This window comes from Symphodus melops (genome assembly GCF_947650265.1).
Source record: "Symphodus melops genome assembly, chromosome: 14".
Classification (NCBI taxonomy): Eukaryota; Metazoa; Chordata; class Actinopteri; order Labriformes; family Labridae; genus Symphodus; species Symphodus melops.
In genome coordinates, this window is record NC_136704.1 from 1,870,511 (window position 1) to 1,888,010 (window position 17,500).

The window sequence follows — 17,500 nt, forward strand, 5'->3', positions numbered from 1 at the left end:
ATAAACTGAAACAGCGTCAGGGCCACCGAGACGGTCCCCGGGTTTAAGCCTCGTTTTAGGCCCATCAAGGAGCAGCGAGCTCAGACAGCAGAAGAGAGAGAGCCAAGGATGGCGAGCTGAGGACCACTGCCTCCGTGCACGCGCCGTAGACCTTAAAACTACAAGCTCGACTCCCGAGGCTGACGTCACATTTGTCTGCAGTATTAAAAAAAACTACAACAGATTGATTCCTTTCAAAAGAGCTGTGAAGAGGAGACGATAAACAGGGCTCAAAATGTCGTCACGATAAAACGATCAGACGATATATGGAGGCCCACGCCTAAACCACACCTCCAATCACGAGACAAGCCTCAATACGACACGTAGACAGCTGACCGCATCGAAACAATGAGACAGCTTACTCACCACGGATCCCCAATTCCAATCCGTTTACCTGTCCAATCCGGTTACCATCCAGCCAGAGAACAGTCCAGAGAACAGTTCAGTATTTAGTAAATCCGTTTACAGCCGTGCCCAGCATACCGCCGCTCCTCCATCTCTTCAAACCACCAACTCCCAGCGGGTCCCCGGTTTCTTCTCCACCGTCAGCGGGACACCCCAACCGGAGAAACCAGGAGAGGAGGAGATGATTGGTTACAGGTGCAGCCACAGCACCTGTAACCAATCATCTCCTCGCGCTCTGCAGAAGCCGGCTGTCCATCACAGAGCTGTATGGAGGCTCAATGTTCATAAAAAACGAGTTGAGTTCAGGGACTGGACTGCTGCCCCCCCCCCCCCCCCCCCCCCGACGATCCTCAAAGCAGAAGAGCTTCTAAAGCTCGGCTACTATTCATCTAGAAACAAACCGGGAACTTCAAGGTTCCCGCACATCCTGGACCACCGGAGCGCTGCGTGTGACGTCTCCACGTGACGCAGCTTCTACCTGGGCTACCTGCAACAGTAGCTCCCCCTGGTGGAAACTTATCATATCACCCCCCCGTCTGCCTGCTTCCCAGTGTCTCTCAAGCTCCTTCTGCTTCATCTTCGTATTGCATCCTTCATCCCTTTCCTCTACCCTTCCTTCATTCTTTCACACACGCTCGACTACAGTTAAGTTCAATCCTTAGTACAAAGACATGGTTGATCCATCACAGTTAAAGCACCTTAGTAAAGTCAACAATTCCAGTAGCCAATGTTGACGATGTCAGGTTCCCTTTCCTCCACCCATCCATTCCTCCCTCCTCCTCCAACCCCCCCCATCACCCTAACATGTTTACAACATAGAGCACAGCCGACACCAACGCGTCTCCATGAGCCTCGACTGTCCCTTCTCCCCTGCTATCCCTGGCAGATAGATAAAAAGTCACTCCTCGGCTACTTCCACCACATCATTGGCCGTACTCCGCAGGCTACATCCTTCCCTCTTTCCTTCCTGACGAGCGAAGCTTCGCCTCTCCCAACGAAATCGTAGTCCTCGATGATACTGCATAGGAAATAAGACTAAGGACTTCGAACTCCATCTGAGCTCTACTCGATCACGATCGCAGCACAGTCCAAGGATCCATACTGCTACACCCTGATAACACAGCAGTGTATGCAGATCCTCCTCAGACTAATATCAACCCATCAACTCTTCATCCTCAGACCAGCCCACATTCCAGGTTACCAACACGTGGCCTCTTTCTCCTTCATAAATTCAGGTCTGATGTGCATCCATCATCAGTCTCACGGTTCAGCCGTCCAATCACACGCTCTCGCCATGTTTCAACATAGAATTACTGTTACTGACCTGGTCTCCCTCAGACCTGGTCTCTCTCCCTCAGACCTGGTCTTCCTCAGACTTGTTCTCTCTCTCTCAGACTTGGTCTCTCTCTCTCTCAGACCTGGTCTCCCTCAGACCTGATCTCTCTCTCAGACCTGGTCTCTCTCAGACCTGATCTCTCTCTCAGACCTGGTCTCCCTCAGACCTGATCTCTCTCTCAGACCTGGTCTCCCTCAGACCCGATCTCTCTCTCAGACCTGGTCTCCCTCAGACCTGATCTCTCTCTCAGACCTGGTCTCCCTCAGACCTGATCTCTCTCTCAGACCTGGTCTCCCTCAGACCCGATCTCTCTCTCAGACCTGGTTTCTCTCTCAGACCTGGTTTCTCCCTCAGACCTGATTTCTCTCTCAGACCTGGTTTCTCCCTCAGACCTGATCTCTCTCTCAGACCTGGTTTCTCCCTCAGACCTGATCTCTCTCTCAGACCTGGTCTCCCTCAGACCCGATCTCTCGCTCAGACCTGGTTTCTCTCTCAGACCTGGTCTCCCTCAGACCTGATCTCTCTCTCAGACCTGGTTTCTCCCTCAGACCTGATCCCTCTCTCAGACCTGGTCTCCCTCAGACCTGATTTCTCTCTCAGACCTGGTTTCTCCCTCAGACCTGATCTCTCTCTCAGACCTGATCTCTCTCTCAGACCTGGTCTCCCTCAGACCTGATTTCTCTCTCAGACCTGGTTTCTCCCTCAGACCTGATCTCTCTCTCAGACCTGGTCTCCCTCAGACCTGATTTCTCTCTCAGACCTGGTTTCTCCCTCAGACCTGATCTCTCTCTCAGACCTGGTCTCCCTCAGACCCGATCTCTCTCTCAGACCTGATCTCTCTCTCAGACCTGGTCTCCCTCAGACCTGATCTCTCTCTCAGACCTGGTTTCTCTCTCAGACCTGGTCTCCCTCAGACCCGATCCTGTCTCATCCATACAAACCTCAGCAAACATCAACACTCGGCTCGCAGCTCAGGTTTAACAGGGTTAACCCTGTTTGTAACCCTGGCCAAGTGGCCCTAAGCAGGATTGGGCCCCGCCTTCCAATAACATAATAATAATAATAATAATAATAATAATAATAAAAATAAATTACAATTACTAACGAATCAAATGAAGAGCCTCTATCAACAGTGGAACAAGAACTTTATAGATTTGTTTTGGTTTTAATGGTAAACTACACACTGAAATTATTTTAAATACTAACCTCACAAAATTAAATTGCAATCAATGCAAATATGATTAAAACTAATAATATTCATTATGATTGAATTGGATGATATTTCTACATTTGAATATTGTATGTATTTATTTTCACATGTTGTAGTTAGGTTTTAAATTTCTACACTTTTATACTTCTATTAAAAACATGATCGGCTGTAAACCTGAGCCAACATGTGACCACCAACTGGCCAATTAAAAACTCAGTTATATATTCAGTTAACAAAACATCTAATAAATGTTCATCTGTAAATGTAATCTCCACATCTCAACACAACTATCATGTCTTCTGTCTCATGATGAGCACGAGCAGACATGCTAACAGTTTATGTTTATATGCCACTAAGTTTTTTCTTTGTTATTTCAACAACATCACAACCTTCAAACACGAGCTGCTTCCTGTTTGGACTCTTTCTTTCTTTAGCATAGCTCCCACATCGTGTTGACGTTTGGAAGACATCTCTCTCTCTCTCTCTCTCTGTCTCTCTCTCTCCCCCCTCTCTCTCTCTCTCTCTCTCTCTCTCTCTCTCTCTACCTGCAAACAACTGCCTGCCGGCCCATCTGACCGCTGATTGGTTGGATGGTGATGCTTTGCGCTTTCAATCATTGCGTCTCTCTCTCTCTCTCTCCTGCCTCGGGCTGACTTGGTGGCGGTGCTCTACGTGCGCCTCTCAGCATCCTTTGTGCATTTGCAGAGAATGATGATACTTAATTGATCCTGAGGGAAATTCAATTCACTTGTGCAAAATGGGGCCCCCCATGGATCGTGGGGCCCTACGCACAGCGCGTGTTCTTCGTTTAGGGAGGGGCTCTCACTCACTGAAACAACAATCCCCTCTGTTCCGGAAACAATTTCCCAAAGTCCTGCACTTCTCAGGAACTCCTCCGAACTCTCTTATCTCCCTTCATCCTCATCAAGTCCTCGGTCATCTCAGGCTCATCGCTCCCACTCCAACACCCTCACCCACACGCTTCAGTCTCACACTCAGCTACATCTAAATCTGATCAGCTCGGGCAGAACCACGTCTGAGACAGAACCCCCCCCCCCTGCAGCCAGACCGGCCGACCTACGACGTCGTCCTCCATCATAATGGTGTGGTCCTTGCTAGTGAACCATAGCTATGAGCAGGCTGCAGTGGATAAAAAGCTCAGAGGTCATGTGGTCGCTCTCTTCTGCGCCTGTAAAGAGGCGAGCAGACGGATCAGCTCGTTCCTCATGTGAGCAGCTTTAGTCCTCGACCTTACAGCGGCCGTGAGCTCGGCTCTTTGCTGCCAACATGTCCCTCCATATGTCTTCAGCTGTCTTATCTATTAATAATGAAAAAGACAAGAAGATAAACAATATCTATAATAATACAATAAACAAAAAACGCATTTAAAACTGGAAAGAAAAAACTGAAGTTGCAAACAAAAAGTCAAAACTAAATCAAGATAAAAACTAATGAAGAATCCAAATGTTTGAAAAGCTTGTGTCCTGGATGTTTCTGGATTCAGTTAGCCGACAGGAGAACTCTTTATTAAACCATCGATGAATCTGAATCTCCTCGTCTCTTTGGGCGGATGCTCATCGATATTTACGGTTTGAATCAGGATGACTCATGAACATCGTTTGGCTGTTGGTAATCCTCCTGCGCTGACTTTTCCATCTCCCTGTCATCTGCAGAGTTAGACTCTGCTGGCAGGTCCATCGAACCCTGAAACAAGCAGCCCTGCAGCCCCATGCAAACTGTGCATGCAAAGGAAAATCCTTCTAAAGATGAACGATGTGTTCAAGTGAAGAAGTGAAAGAAGAGTTCAGCAGCCAGAAGACGACGGAGCTTACTTTGATGCTTTCAGCAGGAAGAGATCAAATCTTCACACGCACATGACCAACAACACGCTGCTCACACCAGGAACTTGCAACCTTTGAGAAGTGTCCTTTAAAATGGAGGAATATTCCAGTTTAGAGAACAGATATCATGAGACGACTCCCACATATCTGAAAGCATCATTCAGGTCCTCAGAGCACAGTAATGAGCATGCAATGAACCTCGGTCTGTTTTCACTTGAAACGACAGACTGAACCCAGGAACTTGTCAGGGAGATGTTTCCTGACAAGTGCAACCATTTTTAGACTTTGATTCTCTATTTGTAGGAGTCGCCCCCTGCTGGTGGGCCACATTAGTTTCACTTGTCAGACATGAGTGCTTTTTGTCCACCGGAGCTCGAACAGTATCTGCGATCCATCCGACCCCCAAAGTCCAGTTCGTTGGACCAGGGTGATTGCTCTGGTCTGACACTGGCACGGTTGGAAGAGGTGGACATTCGGCCCGGTGCAGTCGCTCATGCACAACAACGAGAGTCAACAAGAGTTGCTCCCCCTGCTGGTCACAGATGAAATGTAGCTTGAAGAAACTTAAAGTGTACCTGTTCTGCTCATCCCCGTTTGTAAAACAGGCTGAGTCTGCAGAGTTCTTCTGCAGATCACGCCATCGTTCCCCGACATGAAACCAAGACTTTCACCTGAAGGCTTCCATCCTCTACGTCAGCCGGGGGAACCTTGAAACATTGAATCTCTTCTCCCAGCACTCTCCTCCCCTGGCAGCCCTGCAGCCTTCTGCCCCCCGCCCGGAAGGCCTTTAGAGAGCTGGCCAATCAGAAGAAAGCGGGCACGTTGGGAGGTGGGGTCTTAGAGATACAGTCGCTGACACAAACTGTTTCAGGCAGAGTCTGAAGTGAGGGTTTTCACTGACGTCAGTATGTAGGTTTTTACAGGCCGACGACCTGAAAGGAGAATAAGGGGGGTTTTAGTCCGGACACTTGTTCTTCAGACCTTAAGGCTATGACGTCTTCTTAACTTTGGTTACAGAAGAACAGAAAGATCATTTAAAAGCTGATGTGCAAAGAGAAAGCAATTAACTCCCCAGTTTGATGGAGGTCCAGTTCTCCTGGGACTCCTGAGGACGGGGATCTGACCACAGCTCCTGGTCTACATCCCCTCGTCTCCTCCCTCGTGTCCTCTCCCTCCTCCTCTCTGCGGTGCCAGCGTTCCCCTGGCTCTGGACGATGCCTCAGACAGCGGTGAGTGTCGGTTTAAGGTTTCCTGGATCGTGTGAAGGAGCTGTCGTGCCAACTTTACAGCACATTAATCATACAGGCGGCGCGGCTACAGATACTGTATCCTGTTCTGCTGCCGCTTAATTATTCATAGAGACACAAATCTGAAGGATGAGACCACATTCGGTCAGCGTGAAAAATTCAGCAGCTACTAAAGAGACCAGGATGTTAACCGAACAAAAGAACTGAGATATTTTTAGTTCTTGAAAACGTTTATGAGAGGAGAGCGTCAGAGAGGCCATGATGGATTTTATTTCAGCAAACAAACTTAAAGCAACGACCACATTTCATGTTACACATGTTAAAAACTCACCATGACCTCTTCAAGCAGCACAAGCAGTTCATCTACTGCTACTTCACTAAAATGGAGCCTGTTTCCAAACATCCACACCCTCTTCTTCTGGTGATATGAGACGTTTTTACGGTAATATTAGCCACATATAGCAGGCCCAGAGGAAGCTAATGTTAGCCAGGAGGCTAGCACTAACGGTACTGATCAGATGTGCACACAGTGATTTAAATCATATCATACCCATTCACGTTTATTATGAAAAGTCTTTCTGTTGATTCACTGAAAACTGTTTCAGACTGTGGCAAAGAAACTTGCAGGATTTCAGCGTTCCTCCTGAATTTATCTCAAGTGTTCATGGGTTAGGGTTAGCGTGACAGCGTGTGTCACAGCGGCTTAGTAGGCTATGCTAATAGCAAACTTTGCAAATGAGCTATAAACAGTTATTACCAAATGTTAAATCGTTTAAATAAATGAGAGAGTTTTGTGTTCAACCAAAACAACTAACAAAGGACTTTGAAAGACTGGTCGTTGTATCGGATACATGACTTTGAAAGTTTCATGTTACACGTTAAAAACTCATGTGGTCAGGAAGGTGGCGTCACTTCCTGGAGCTCAGCCTGGGTGTGCTGAGGGTGGCGATGCTTCAGGTTCCTCGTGTTTATTTTAAATGTAACCTGGGTTTGTTCTGAGACGTGATGGTTCGAGACTCGCCTATGAAATGTGTCTTCGCCCCATGTTCAAAGGATGTACTCATCGTCGCCGTGCCTGAAGGTTCGAATCCGGCCTCGGATATTTAAATTAATTTCTTTACTTTTTTTCACCTTGTGTGTGTATATAATGTATTCTTATCTTCTGACCTCAAGACGAAGCTGTTCAGCATATTTGTATTGGTTGACCACTATCTGTAGTATGACTGAGATGTAATGTTTTAGGCCACACCCCCTCGTTGTGTTTTTAGCATGAGCTTTAAGTAGCTTCTTTGGGGATCAGTTCACCTGCACGGACTTCTCTCAACATGTCCTCTCTCTCTTATAATAACAGCATCAGAACACAATAACAACACACTCAGGTTTCCATACAAAGAAAAGTCTTTTAATCGATAAGTCCCATTTGCAAAAACACGTAGAAACATCGGAAGACACTGCATATGTACACTGTGTTCGCTACCTTGCAGCTACCTCCTCCATGAGACAAGTATTACCGTCTTTTTCAACAATTATCAAAACAATAGCAAGAGAAAAAAAAAGCCATTTTCATAAACCTTAGTGAAACAGAAAAGCCTTCAAACTGGAGTTTTTAAATTACGCACTTTTGTCTCTCACAATAAATACGACTCATCAAACATTTATTGAAATGAACAAACACAGAGAAAAAGACAAATTCAAAACAGTGACACCTCGTACACTTGTGCGTGTCGACTCAAAGACTCGGCTGACCTTCCTCTGACCTTCTCCCAGTAGTGCAAGTCAGAAACTACGGGCGTAGCTTCACAGAACTGAGACGCCCGATCCATTTGGTGCTTTTCATTGATTTGTGCAAAAATACTGAGTGTGAAGACAAAGTCAGATGTTTTTTTTAATTGGACTGAACAGACAACATGAAAAGTGTAAATTCATCTCAAAGAAAATGTGTCGTTTCTGCAGCGGCTGCATCCAGTTGAAATGCTGATCTCGTCATAAACACTAATCCACACTGTACAACATTAGCTCAGACAAAAGATGACAAACATAACTTGTGTTTTTATGTTCAACAGGAGGACGAGGACGTCACCGTGCACAGAGAGGGACTTCTGTCACCTTCAGCGTCAGACGTGGAGATCTGCTGTTCTTCTGATTGTCACGCGATGAGTTTATGTTCGATGTAACGATGAACTGAAAGAAGGGAGCGTTTAGACTTCAGCTCAGAGAGGCGTCGGCACGCACAGACCTGTCGTTAAATATCTCTCGGGCAAAGCCGTCTGATCAAAGTGTGTCCACTCCAAGTGTTGGTTTTTGTCCCTGACAGGCTCCTGTAGTTACTCTCAGTGTGTGACTGCAGAGAGACGGGCTGTTTCAACACTCTCTCTAAAAACGTTGTTTAACACAAGCTGCACGGCGGCCTCAGGAGAGCGGTTTATTTTGTCTCACAAAACGATAAAAAGCAACAGTTAGAAAAAAACAGCAAACGACCGAAGAGAAGGAGGAACGAGAGGAGCAGCACCTCTGTTGTCAAAGAGAAATGTGCCTTTGGTTTGTGATTATTGAAAAAGTTCTTTATGTTAAAGGATGTCAGAGATCATGGACACGCTTTGATCAGATGGCGTGCAGACTTTAAAGCCCCTTTAACAGCTGCAATACCAAAACGTTTAGTCCAAAGAATTAACGGGACACGCACGGAAAATACAGAAAAATACTTTCTGTGGCGCACTAGAGGCTGAGCGTCCTCACAAGAAAGTTTTGCGTGCTCTGGTGAAACGTTGCAGATGTCAAAAGAGCGTGAAGATGATCGTGTGAGACAAAACGCCAGAAACTCTCCGCTGCACACGAAACTCTCCGCGGCACACGAAACTCTCCACTGCACACGAAACTCTCCGCGGCACACGAAACTCTCCGCTGCACACGAAACTCTCCGCGGCACACGAAACTCTCCGCGGCACACGAAACTCTCCGCTGCACACGAAACTCTCCGCGGCACACGAAACTCTCCACTGCACACGAAACTCTCCGCGGCACACGAAACTCTCCACTGCACACGAAACTCTCCGCGGCACACGAAACTCTCCACTGCACACGAAACTCTCCGCGGCACACGAAACTCTCCGCTGCACACGAAACTCTCCGCGGCACACGAAACTCTCCGCGGCACACGAAACTCTCCGCGGCACACGAAACTCTCCGCTGCACACGAAACTCTCCGCTGCACACGAAACTCTCCGCGGCACACGAAACTCTCCGCTGCACACGAAACTCTCCGCGGCACACGAAACTCTCCGCGGCACACGAAACTCTCCGCTGCACACGAAACTCTCCGCGGCACACGAAACTCTCCGCTGCACACGAAACTCTCCGCGGCACACGAAACTCTCCGCGGCACACGAAACTCTCCGCGGCACACGAAACTCTCCGCGGCACACGAAACTCTCCGCTGCACACGAAACTCTCCGCGGCACACGAAACTCTCCGCGGCACACGAAACTCTCCGCTGCACACGAAACTCTCCGCGGCACACGAAACTCTCCGCGGCACACGAAACTCTCCGCTGCACACGAAACTCTCCGCTGCACACGAAACTCTCCGCGGCACACGAAACTCTCCGCGGCACACGAAACTCTCCGCGGCACACGAAACTCTCCGCTGCACACGAAACTCTCCGCGGCACACGAAACTCTCCGCTGCACACGAAACTCTCCAGTGATTGTGAGAAACGTTCCCGTCTTTCAGCTTGTGGCGCTCACTGGATCGTTTCCTGTGCACACTTTTCACGTCCGTCTCGCACAGTAGCACTGGATTGTATTGTTGACTTTTCTGCTGAGATACTGAAGTACATGAAATCAGGGATTTGATTTCAGACTACAGACTCTGCTTGCAGACTTATTATTGTGTAACTTTGACAAAGCTGGTTTTGACTGTGTGGATGATTTGATCATGTTTTTGTGACATCATTGAAAGCTGCATAGAAAGCAGCAGCCTGCTCAGACGTCACTGAGGCAGAAACGATTTAAAGTGAGGACCATTGATTATCTCTCTCGACGAGCGTCGTTGTCTCAGCTTCTCCTGTGAACAAAGTTTTCAAATTTTTTTTTCAATTTTTTTTTTTATTACAGCAATTTTCCCAGCACGCCGGGTGAACACGACACAAACAACAAACTGAGTCTGTGTCTCTACACACGAGACGTCGCATTTTCACTAACATCCAAAAGTGCTGGGAACCAACTACGAAAAAATCTTTAAAAACAAAATCATCTCTCAGCAGAGCGGATTCAAAGTTTCTTTGTGATTGTCCTGACGCTAAACCTGAGCGTGTTTGTGACCTCATCATCACGCCGAAGAAGAGATCCAAACGCTGACATCCTGGAGATCCTCATATTCAGAGTCTGTGTGTAATGCTGGTGTGTGTGTGTGTGTGTGTGTGTGTGTGTGTGTGCGCTCTCAGGGCATGTAGATGTAGGGGTTGGACTTGTGATGACCCGAGCTCATCACACACGGCATAACGTTCCTCTGGCCGACCATCATGGCCTGGCTGATGTCGTGAGCGCTCTCCGACCACGGCGGGGAGTCCACGGGCTCCCGTTTGATTGAGTGGATCAAGCCGTGACCTTTGAACTCATAAGAGGCGTGCTTGTTGTAGTCCGGGTTCATGTAGGCCTTGTGCGGGTCCTGCTGGTAGAGGTGTGAGTCCATGAGGTTGACGGGTTGGTTGCTGCACAGAGAGTCGGAGTGCGAGAGTCTCTGCGGGCTGAACGCGTTGTTGTCGCTGCTCAAGTCTTTGTCACATTTCAGCAGACGGTTGCTGGCGTTGCCGCTGCTGTTTCCTGCATAGTTCTGATAGTTGCCGTTGTTGTACGGCGGGCTGATTCCTGCCTTCGCTCTCTGGCAGGGCGAGTACTGAGGGTCGTAGTAATCGCTCTCAGATTTCAGGTGGAGGCCCGTAGTGTGGTCGTACACCCCGTTCACGTAGCGGCGGTCGATGGCGTCTGGGTCCCGGCCCGCCCACGGTTGCCCGTAGGCGTCGCAGCCGTTCTCAGAGTCCGAGTCGTGCTCGATTTTAATGGGGGGCATCATATGTCCGTCGTAGCATTCCCCGTATCCGTTCTCGTTCTTCACCAGGTCCACGCAGTACGCGTCGGGATCTGACGGGATCTGGACATTCCCATAAAGCTTCGACACAAACACCTCGCCGCCTCGGCCGCCGTGGCAGCCCGGAGAGAGGCGGTACGGCTTCCCGTACGGACCCACCTTACTCAGACGGTTTGAGGGGAGGTAGCCGACGCCCTGACCCGCTCGGAGGGGACCCGAGTTGGGACGCAGAGGCCAGCCACCGCCGCTCAGACCCGGGCTCAGGCCTTTATGGGGGCCCATGGAGGACTTGCAGTAGTTGAGCGGCTCCTCCTGGCTGTAGTAACCGTCAGGCCGGTACTTGAGGTTGTCTTTGGAGAGAGGGGTCCAGGGGGTGTGGTGACCTCGCTGGGTAACGCCGGGGGTGGGACAGGAGAGGAGGAGGGGGTCGGTGATGTCGCCCATCCCTCCGCTGAAGGAGTGTCTGCGGAGGTGCTCCCCTCGCTCGCTGTGACAGAGAGAGTGACATCATCAGAAAACAAAGAGTAAACAAAGACGGCGTCGTCCTCGGGGACGAGAGCGTGTCTCTTTAAAGTTGCTGAATGTTTTCCTGCTGATTGATGACTCACAGCACAAACATCAACGTACGCTCGGTTCACTTCAGTTCAACAGAGAATCGTTCCAGAGGTGACTCATCTTTTCCGAGCGCTCGACCCAAAGATCGATGGCGGTCAGAGCTCCGCGCTTTAAAGGCACAACAATTACAGTAGATTTCATTTCCTCTTAAAGCTGCGCAGACACTAAAACTTCATGTGTTTGAGTCTTTTGGCTTTTTCAAATAATGTGGTGAACTTTGGTTCAAAGTAAAAGATGAATTCACCATCTGTTCTCTGTGATTGATTGTGTTTTGTTCTGTTGAAACGTAACGGAGACTTCTTTCCTTTTTGAAATATCTGGTTGTTTTATTGAACTCTTTATTCTTATTGTGGTTGCTTTTCTTGCTCATTGTTTTTTAATTTGCATGCTGCTACCAGGCAGCCAATGAGGATGATGTTCATCCTGTCTGAAGAGTTTTTATTTTCAGAGGAAACCGTTTAAAAACTTCACAAACAAGGTCAACAAGTTCAGTTTTAAAAAATCAAGGTGGACATTAAGCTCAGTGGATTTGCTCAGAATGTGTTTCCTCTGTTTGCACCTCAGCTCCTGAAGCTCAGGTGGGACCGTGTGACTCAAAGTAAACCTGCAGTCTATTATCTGTATCTTCCTGCAGAGACGAGCGTGATGGTGGAGTGAACAGCAGAGGGGGTGCTGGATCTCTGCAGGCTGACTGCAGCTCTGAGCGCTCAGCGAGCCGACAGGCCGAGGTGTGGACTTAATCCTGATTGGTCACAGGTAAGACATCCAGGGCGGGGCTCGTGTTTGTGACTCAGGGTTTAATTATGGATCCATTTCAAAGTAATGAGCTGTTATCTTTGATATGTAAGATCACAGGACCCTCTTTAACGCGTGCTCTGACACACACACACACACACACACACACACACACACACACACACACACATCAGAGCTGGAGCTGAGCGGATGCTGTTTGGACACGCGTGACCTTTCCTCGCTGTGCAGCACCTCAATCAAAACAATCAGCGGCACTAAACGAGTGACGTGTCGTACATATGAGGTTTCTGCTTACCCGTGCTCCAGTGCAGAGATCATCCCTCCTCCTTTGGTCTTCCCCCTCATCAGCATGTTCTTCATCTTCATCTCAGCGATGGAGGGCAGCAGCAGGGGGACTCCGATGCAGAAGAGAGCCAGCTGAGGAGGGACCAGAGCTCCGGACCCCGACTTCTTTTTCTGACCGTGGAGGAACTTCAAACGGCCCTGAAACTGCATCGTCTGGGAGGAAGGAGAGGAGGACGCTTACACGCTTGAAGACAGCAGTTGCTCCTGGATGAAAACAACTTTCTCGAACCTTTTTGTCTGACATTTTGATGAACCGTTTCAGTTCAACAGAGAGATGGTGTGCCGGGGTTAACCACGACATGTTCATCACTGTCCCTGGACTCCAGATACATGTTCACCAAAACAATGTGAAACATGCTTCAAGTATGTAAAGAAAACAATCTGCACCAAATAGAGACAGTCCTGATTCTGGACTGTGTAAGACCCTCAGCATCCTTTAGTCCTGATAGAGCTCTCGTCTCTCTGTATGTAACTCCAGTTGATCTGCTGCATTGTGGTGTGTTACTTTAAACTGAACGCATCACCCCTGATCAGAACCAATCAGAACAGAGGACGGCTCAATCTCAGACTGGCTTTGAGATGCAGGATGAGACGTCGTTCTGAAAAGTGTCTTATTGTCTCAGTGTGATTGGCTGTGATTTATCCTTTATTAAAATTAATGTTTATTATAACTTATTTCCTTTTGTGTTGAAGAAGCTCTCGTGCACCAACACAAAGTTAACATGTGGAAATGCAATAATCTGCAGTACCTCAAGTGACCACTTGGCTGCAAAAGCCTGAAAGTGCTGTTGACACCTACAGTATGTTGATGTGCAGCCTGATGAGCTCAGGGGTGATTACTGAAACACTCATCTGTTTGATGTTAGTAAGGCTACGAGCTATATTTACATTTGCATAATTAGGGGCGTGGCTAAGATGACTGGTACATTGTAGCCGTTTTGCGGAGGGTCAGGTTGACCAAACGTTAGGCTGAGATTTCCAACATGGCAACCGGCGAGCTTCGGCTTCTAACAGCTCGTTAAGAGTTCAATGGATGACATCAGTGAGCCCGAACTACATGTTATATGTGTGTGTGTGTGTGTGTGTGTGTGTGTGTGTGACCCTGATGAAAACTCAAATCATCATTAAATTTTCGAGTTTCTCTGTCATTTTCCAGCGCTCCTCTCCAGACCGCTCCACGAGGGATGAACCCGGCGTCCAGAGTCCTCATAACACTTTCCAACACAACTATAAATAACTGTACACAAGTTTCTCTGTCCCAGCGGGGTCATTACACTTTTAACAGGCCTGGGGCTTCTCCCAGACTGTGGGCACCATTACTCTATGATTTATTTTAATGCGTGTTGTGCATGCAAAGTGAAGTTACTGTTGAGTCGGGCTCAGACGACTCACCAGGAAGCCAGAGGTGCTGTCCAACAGGCATCGGACTCTGGCGATGAAACATCTGTTGAGGAAGCAGGAGAGCTCAGGAGGAATCCCCCCGGCCTCGGGGGAATTAAACAGACTGCTCACCACAAAGTCCTCACCTGAGACATCACAGAGACGACAACTCAATCTGGAGCACGCCACGTGCTGCAGGAACAACACACACAGAGCAGTCGAAGCACCCACCTGTCCCTGCAGGTATCTGGCCGTCCTGGTGCGCAGACGCCCCCTGGTGCTGGGGAGGACACATGGACCAGTGCAGCTGACGTCTGAACTCCTGACGGTCGTCGATGTGGATGTAGTCGAACACGTTCTGGTGCATCACGTCCGTCTGGGGGGGAAAATTCAAACCTGTCACATTTCAAGTTTTAACTTGACTTTCTGTGTTCTTATCAGCTGCGTCGGGTTCCTTCAGTCAGCCTGGAGGCGTTCGGACCTCTCACACCTTTAGAAGATTCAGGCAGCAGGAGCCTGATGACTGGATGGATGGATGGACTCCACCTCAGTGCTGGTTCAGAGGTCGACATGAAAGTCTGGCCCTGAAGCACCAAGCAGTGAAGAACACTGAGGCCATGTTTACAGAGCTTACACAACTTTTATCTAAAGCCGACACGACATACCTAAAGTGTCCACTAGAGGCAGTCTCCAGCACACACAACTCTCTACGATCTTAAATATGTCCAGCTTCGATTCGCTCACACCAAAAAAAGAATCTCACTCTGAAGTGAAAAGTGTCGATAACTCTTTGATATTATCTTTAAAACTTAAACTCCTCCCTTTTGACCAAATATGGTCACGTCTGGCTGCAAACAGCGCCAGCACCGTTGGGTCTGATACTTATAAAGAGTTCAGGAGGAAGGCAGGTGGAAGGCCTTCCTCGTCACGTCAGGTCGCGTGTTCGACTCTGGACGCCGTCGCTTCAGTTTGGAGGACAAACTGCTGCTCAGATTCACTCAGCCTGCCTGAGGATTCAGAGCGAGCGTGCAAATTCCTCTTCATCACACACACACACACACACACACACACACACACACAGACACACACACACAGACGAGAGTCACAGGAACATGCATGTTCTCATGTTTGGCTGCTGTAAATGTGCACACGTACAGGAGAGGAGAGTCTGAGGCTCGGGCAGCTGGAGGGCCAGAGAGGGCAGCTGTGTTTGTCAAACATCGCGTGACACCAGCTCCTGAACAGCGGTCCAGCCCAGCGAACACACACACACACACACACACACACACACACACACACACACACACATAAAGAGCTGGGTTCCAGCCCACTCTCGTCATGCCTCTCTCTCTTTTCCAGCAATAGCTTTGCTTTCTGTCATTCCCTGACAGATTCCTCTCTAAAACGTTCAACCTTCTCCTCTTCCCTCTCTCTCCCTCCTCCCGCGCTCTCGCTCCAGAATTTCCACACTGGTGGCACGCGAGGCTTTTTGATCGCCTGCCTCTGAAAACACAATCTGTTCCCACCGTCTTCGGCCTGTGGTTTGGTTCCCTACCGGCAGTCAGGCAGACGGATCCAGTGACTATTGTTTATGTTTCTCGTAAAAATCACAGAGAGGAAAAGAGGAGGGAAAAATGGAGAATAAGTGATATTTTCGCTGACCTTCAAAGGCGAGCGGCCTCGCTAACAAACGGGATGAAAAGCCAGCGGAGGTTTCGTGCTCCTCTGCACAGCTTTCTTGTGGTGCTGCTGAGAGAAGCCTTTTCCTTTCTTCTTCTGTGGGACATTAAGGATAAGTGTCCTTCTGACTACAATTGCGGGCTCAGAATTACGTGACATGTTGTCGAGGCTTTAGAGGAAAACAAAGTCACTTAAAAACAACCAAATATCAGAATACTCTGTCACATGTGGGAAAGACTCCGAGAAGGTTTTATGACTGTCTGAAATACAGCTTCATCATCATCATCATCTGATGAGAGGAGACTGTTCACCTTACAGGTTCAAACAGGTTAACAACAGCACTTCAACACCCGGGGGTCGCCGCGGCGCTGACAGGGCTCCGAGAGGCGGAGACAGTCTCTGGATGGGAGCTGCTCGACCTCGGGTGACCTCCCCGTGACTCCATGTTTGGTCAAACAGCGTTTCACTGCACGCTGCTTTGCATGCTGGGTAACTTTGTTGCTCGTCAAAGAGGATCTACACTTCGACACAAGTCAGAGACTTGTTTACTTTGTGATTCAGGCGTCTGTCACGGGGGGAGAGCTCGCTCGCTCGCTGTCGGACGAGCAGCTTTAACACGTTTCCCATCAACCATTGCGTTTTTATTTAAATGAGCAAAGTTGTGATCGTATCTCTCTGAAGTAACGAGCTGAAGATGGAACATGTTAGGAGCCTGATTACCATGCTAATGTTAGCATGTAGCTGCTGTGCACGTATCCACAGTCTCCTTTGTTCATACTGATATGCAACACACACACACACACACACACACACACACACACACACACACACACAGACTGCTCTGGTTTTCATGTCGATTTCATGGCGCTGGGTTACTGCCCCCGTCTGCTTGTAAGCCAAGTGGGAGAGCTGAAGCGGAAGAATTTCTACCCCAAAGTGTCAGATTGTGTGTGTGTGTGTGTGTGTGTGTGTGTGTGTGTGTGTGTGTGTGTGTGTGTGTGTGTGTGTGTGTGTGTGTGTGGGCAGACGTGAGGTTAAAGGAGGGATTTAAACAGTAAAAAGCACTTTACTCATGGTTTGGAGGGAGAGGGATGATTTCAGGACAGGCGAGTCCGTGTTGATATCATCCATAATTAAAGATTGGCTGCTGCAGCCGCCAGAGGAAGCTGAACGGCTGCTGACTTATCAGTGCCCGCACACACACACACACACACACACACACACACAGAGTGTGTGTGAGGGTGAAACAGAGGTCTTCGCCTTCCTGTGGCCTCTTAGCTGGGACTTAGCGGGTTCGACCTGCCGTCTCGATTATCGGACTGAGAGCGGCTCGTTACGCGGAGGAAAGAGACGGAGGGATGGAGGAGAACGGACAGGATCAGGATGAACTCACAGACCTGAACACTTGTTGAGTCACGACAGAGAAAAGGAGACATAAACAGACTCCACACATCTTCAGCAGGATGCCTGTGTTTGTTCTACACAGCAAACCTGCTTATAGCTCAATAAGGTTCTAAGTGACCTCAATAAGGTTCTAAGTGACCTCAATAAGGTTCTAAGT

General features: G+C 48.6%; 1 protein-coding gene across 4 annotated transcripts in view; it reads right to left on the reverse strand.

The window, feature by feature from the left end:
* Positions 1-10,160: 10,160 nt before the first annotated feature.
* Positions 10,161-17,500, reverse strand: part of ahrra (aryl-hydrocarbon receptor repressor a) — a 74,494-nt gene continuing 67,154 nt past the window's right edge. For all 4 annotated transcript variants that reach the window (XM_079360972.1, XM_079360970.1, XM_079360971.1 and 1 more), the window contains 4 exons: positions 14,491-14,635; positions 14,272-14,405; positions 12,830-13,032; positions 10,161-11,650 (listed from right to left, as the gene is read on the reverse strand). In XM_079360972.1, coding sequence (XP_079217098.1) covers positions 10,516-11,650; positions 12,830-13,032; positions 14,272-14,405; positions 14,491-14,635 — 1,617 coding nt within the window. In that variant the 3' untranslated portion in view covers positions 10,161-10,515. The remainder of the gene's footprint in view (positions 11,651-12,829; positions 13,033-14,271; positions 14,406-14,490; positions 14,636-17,500) is intronic.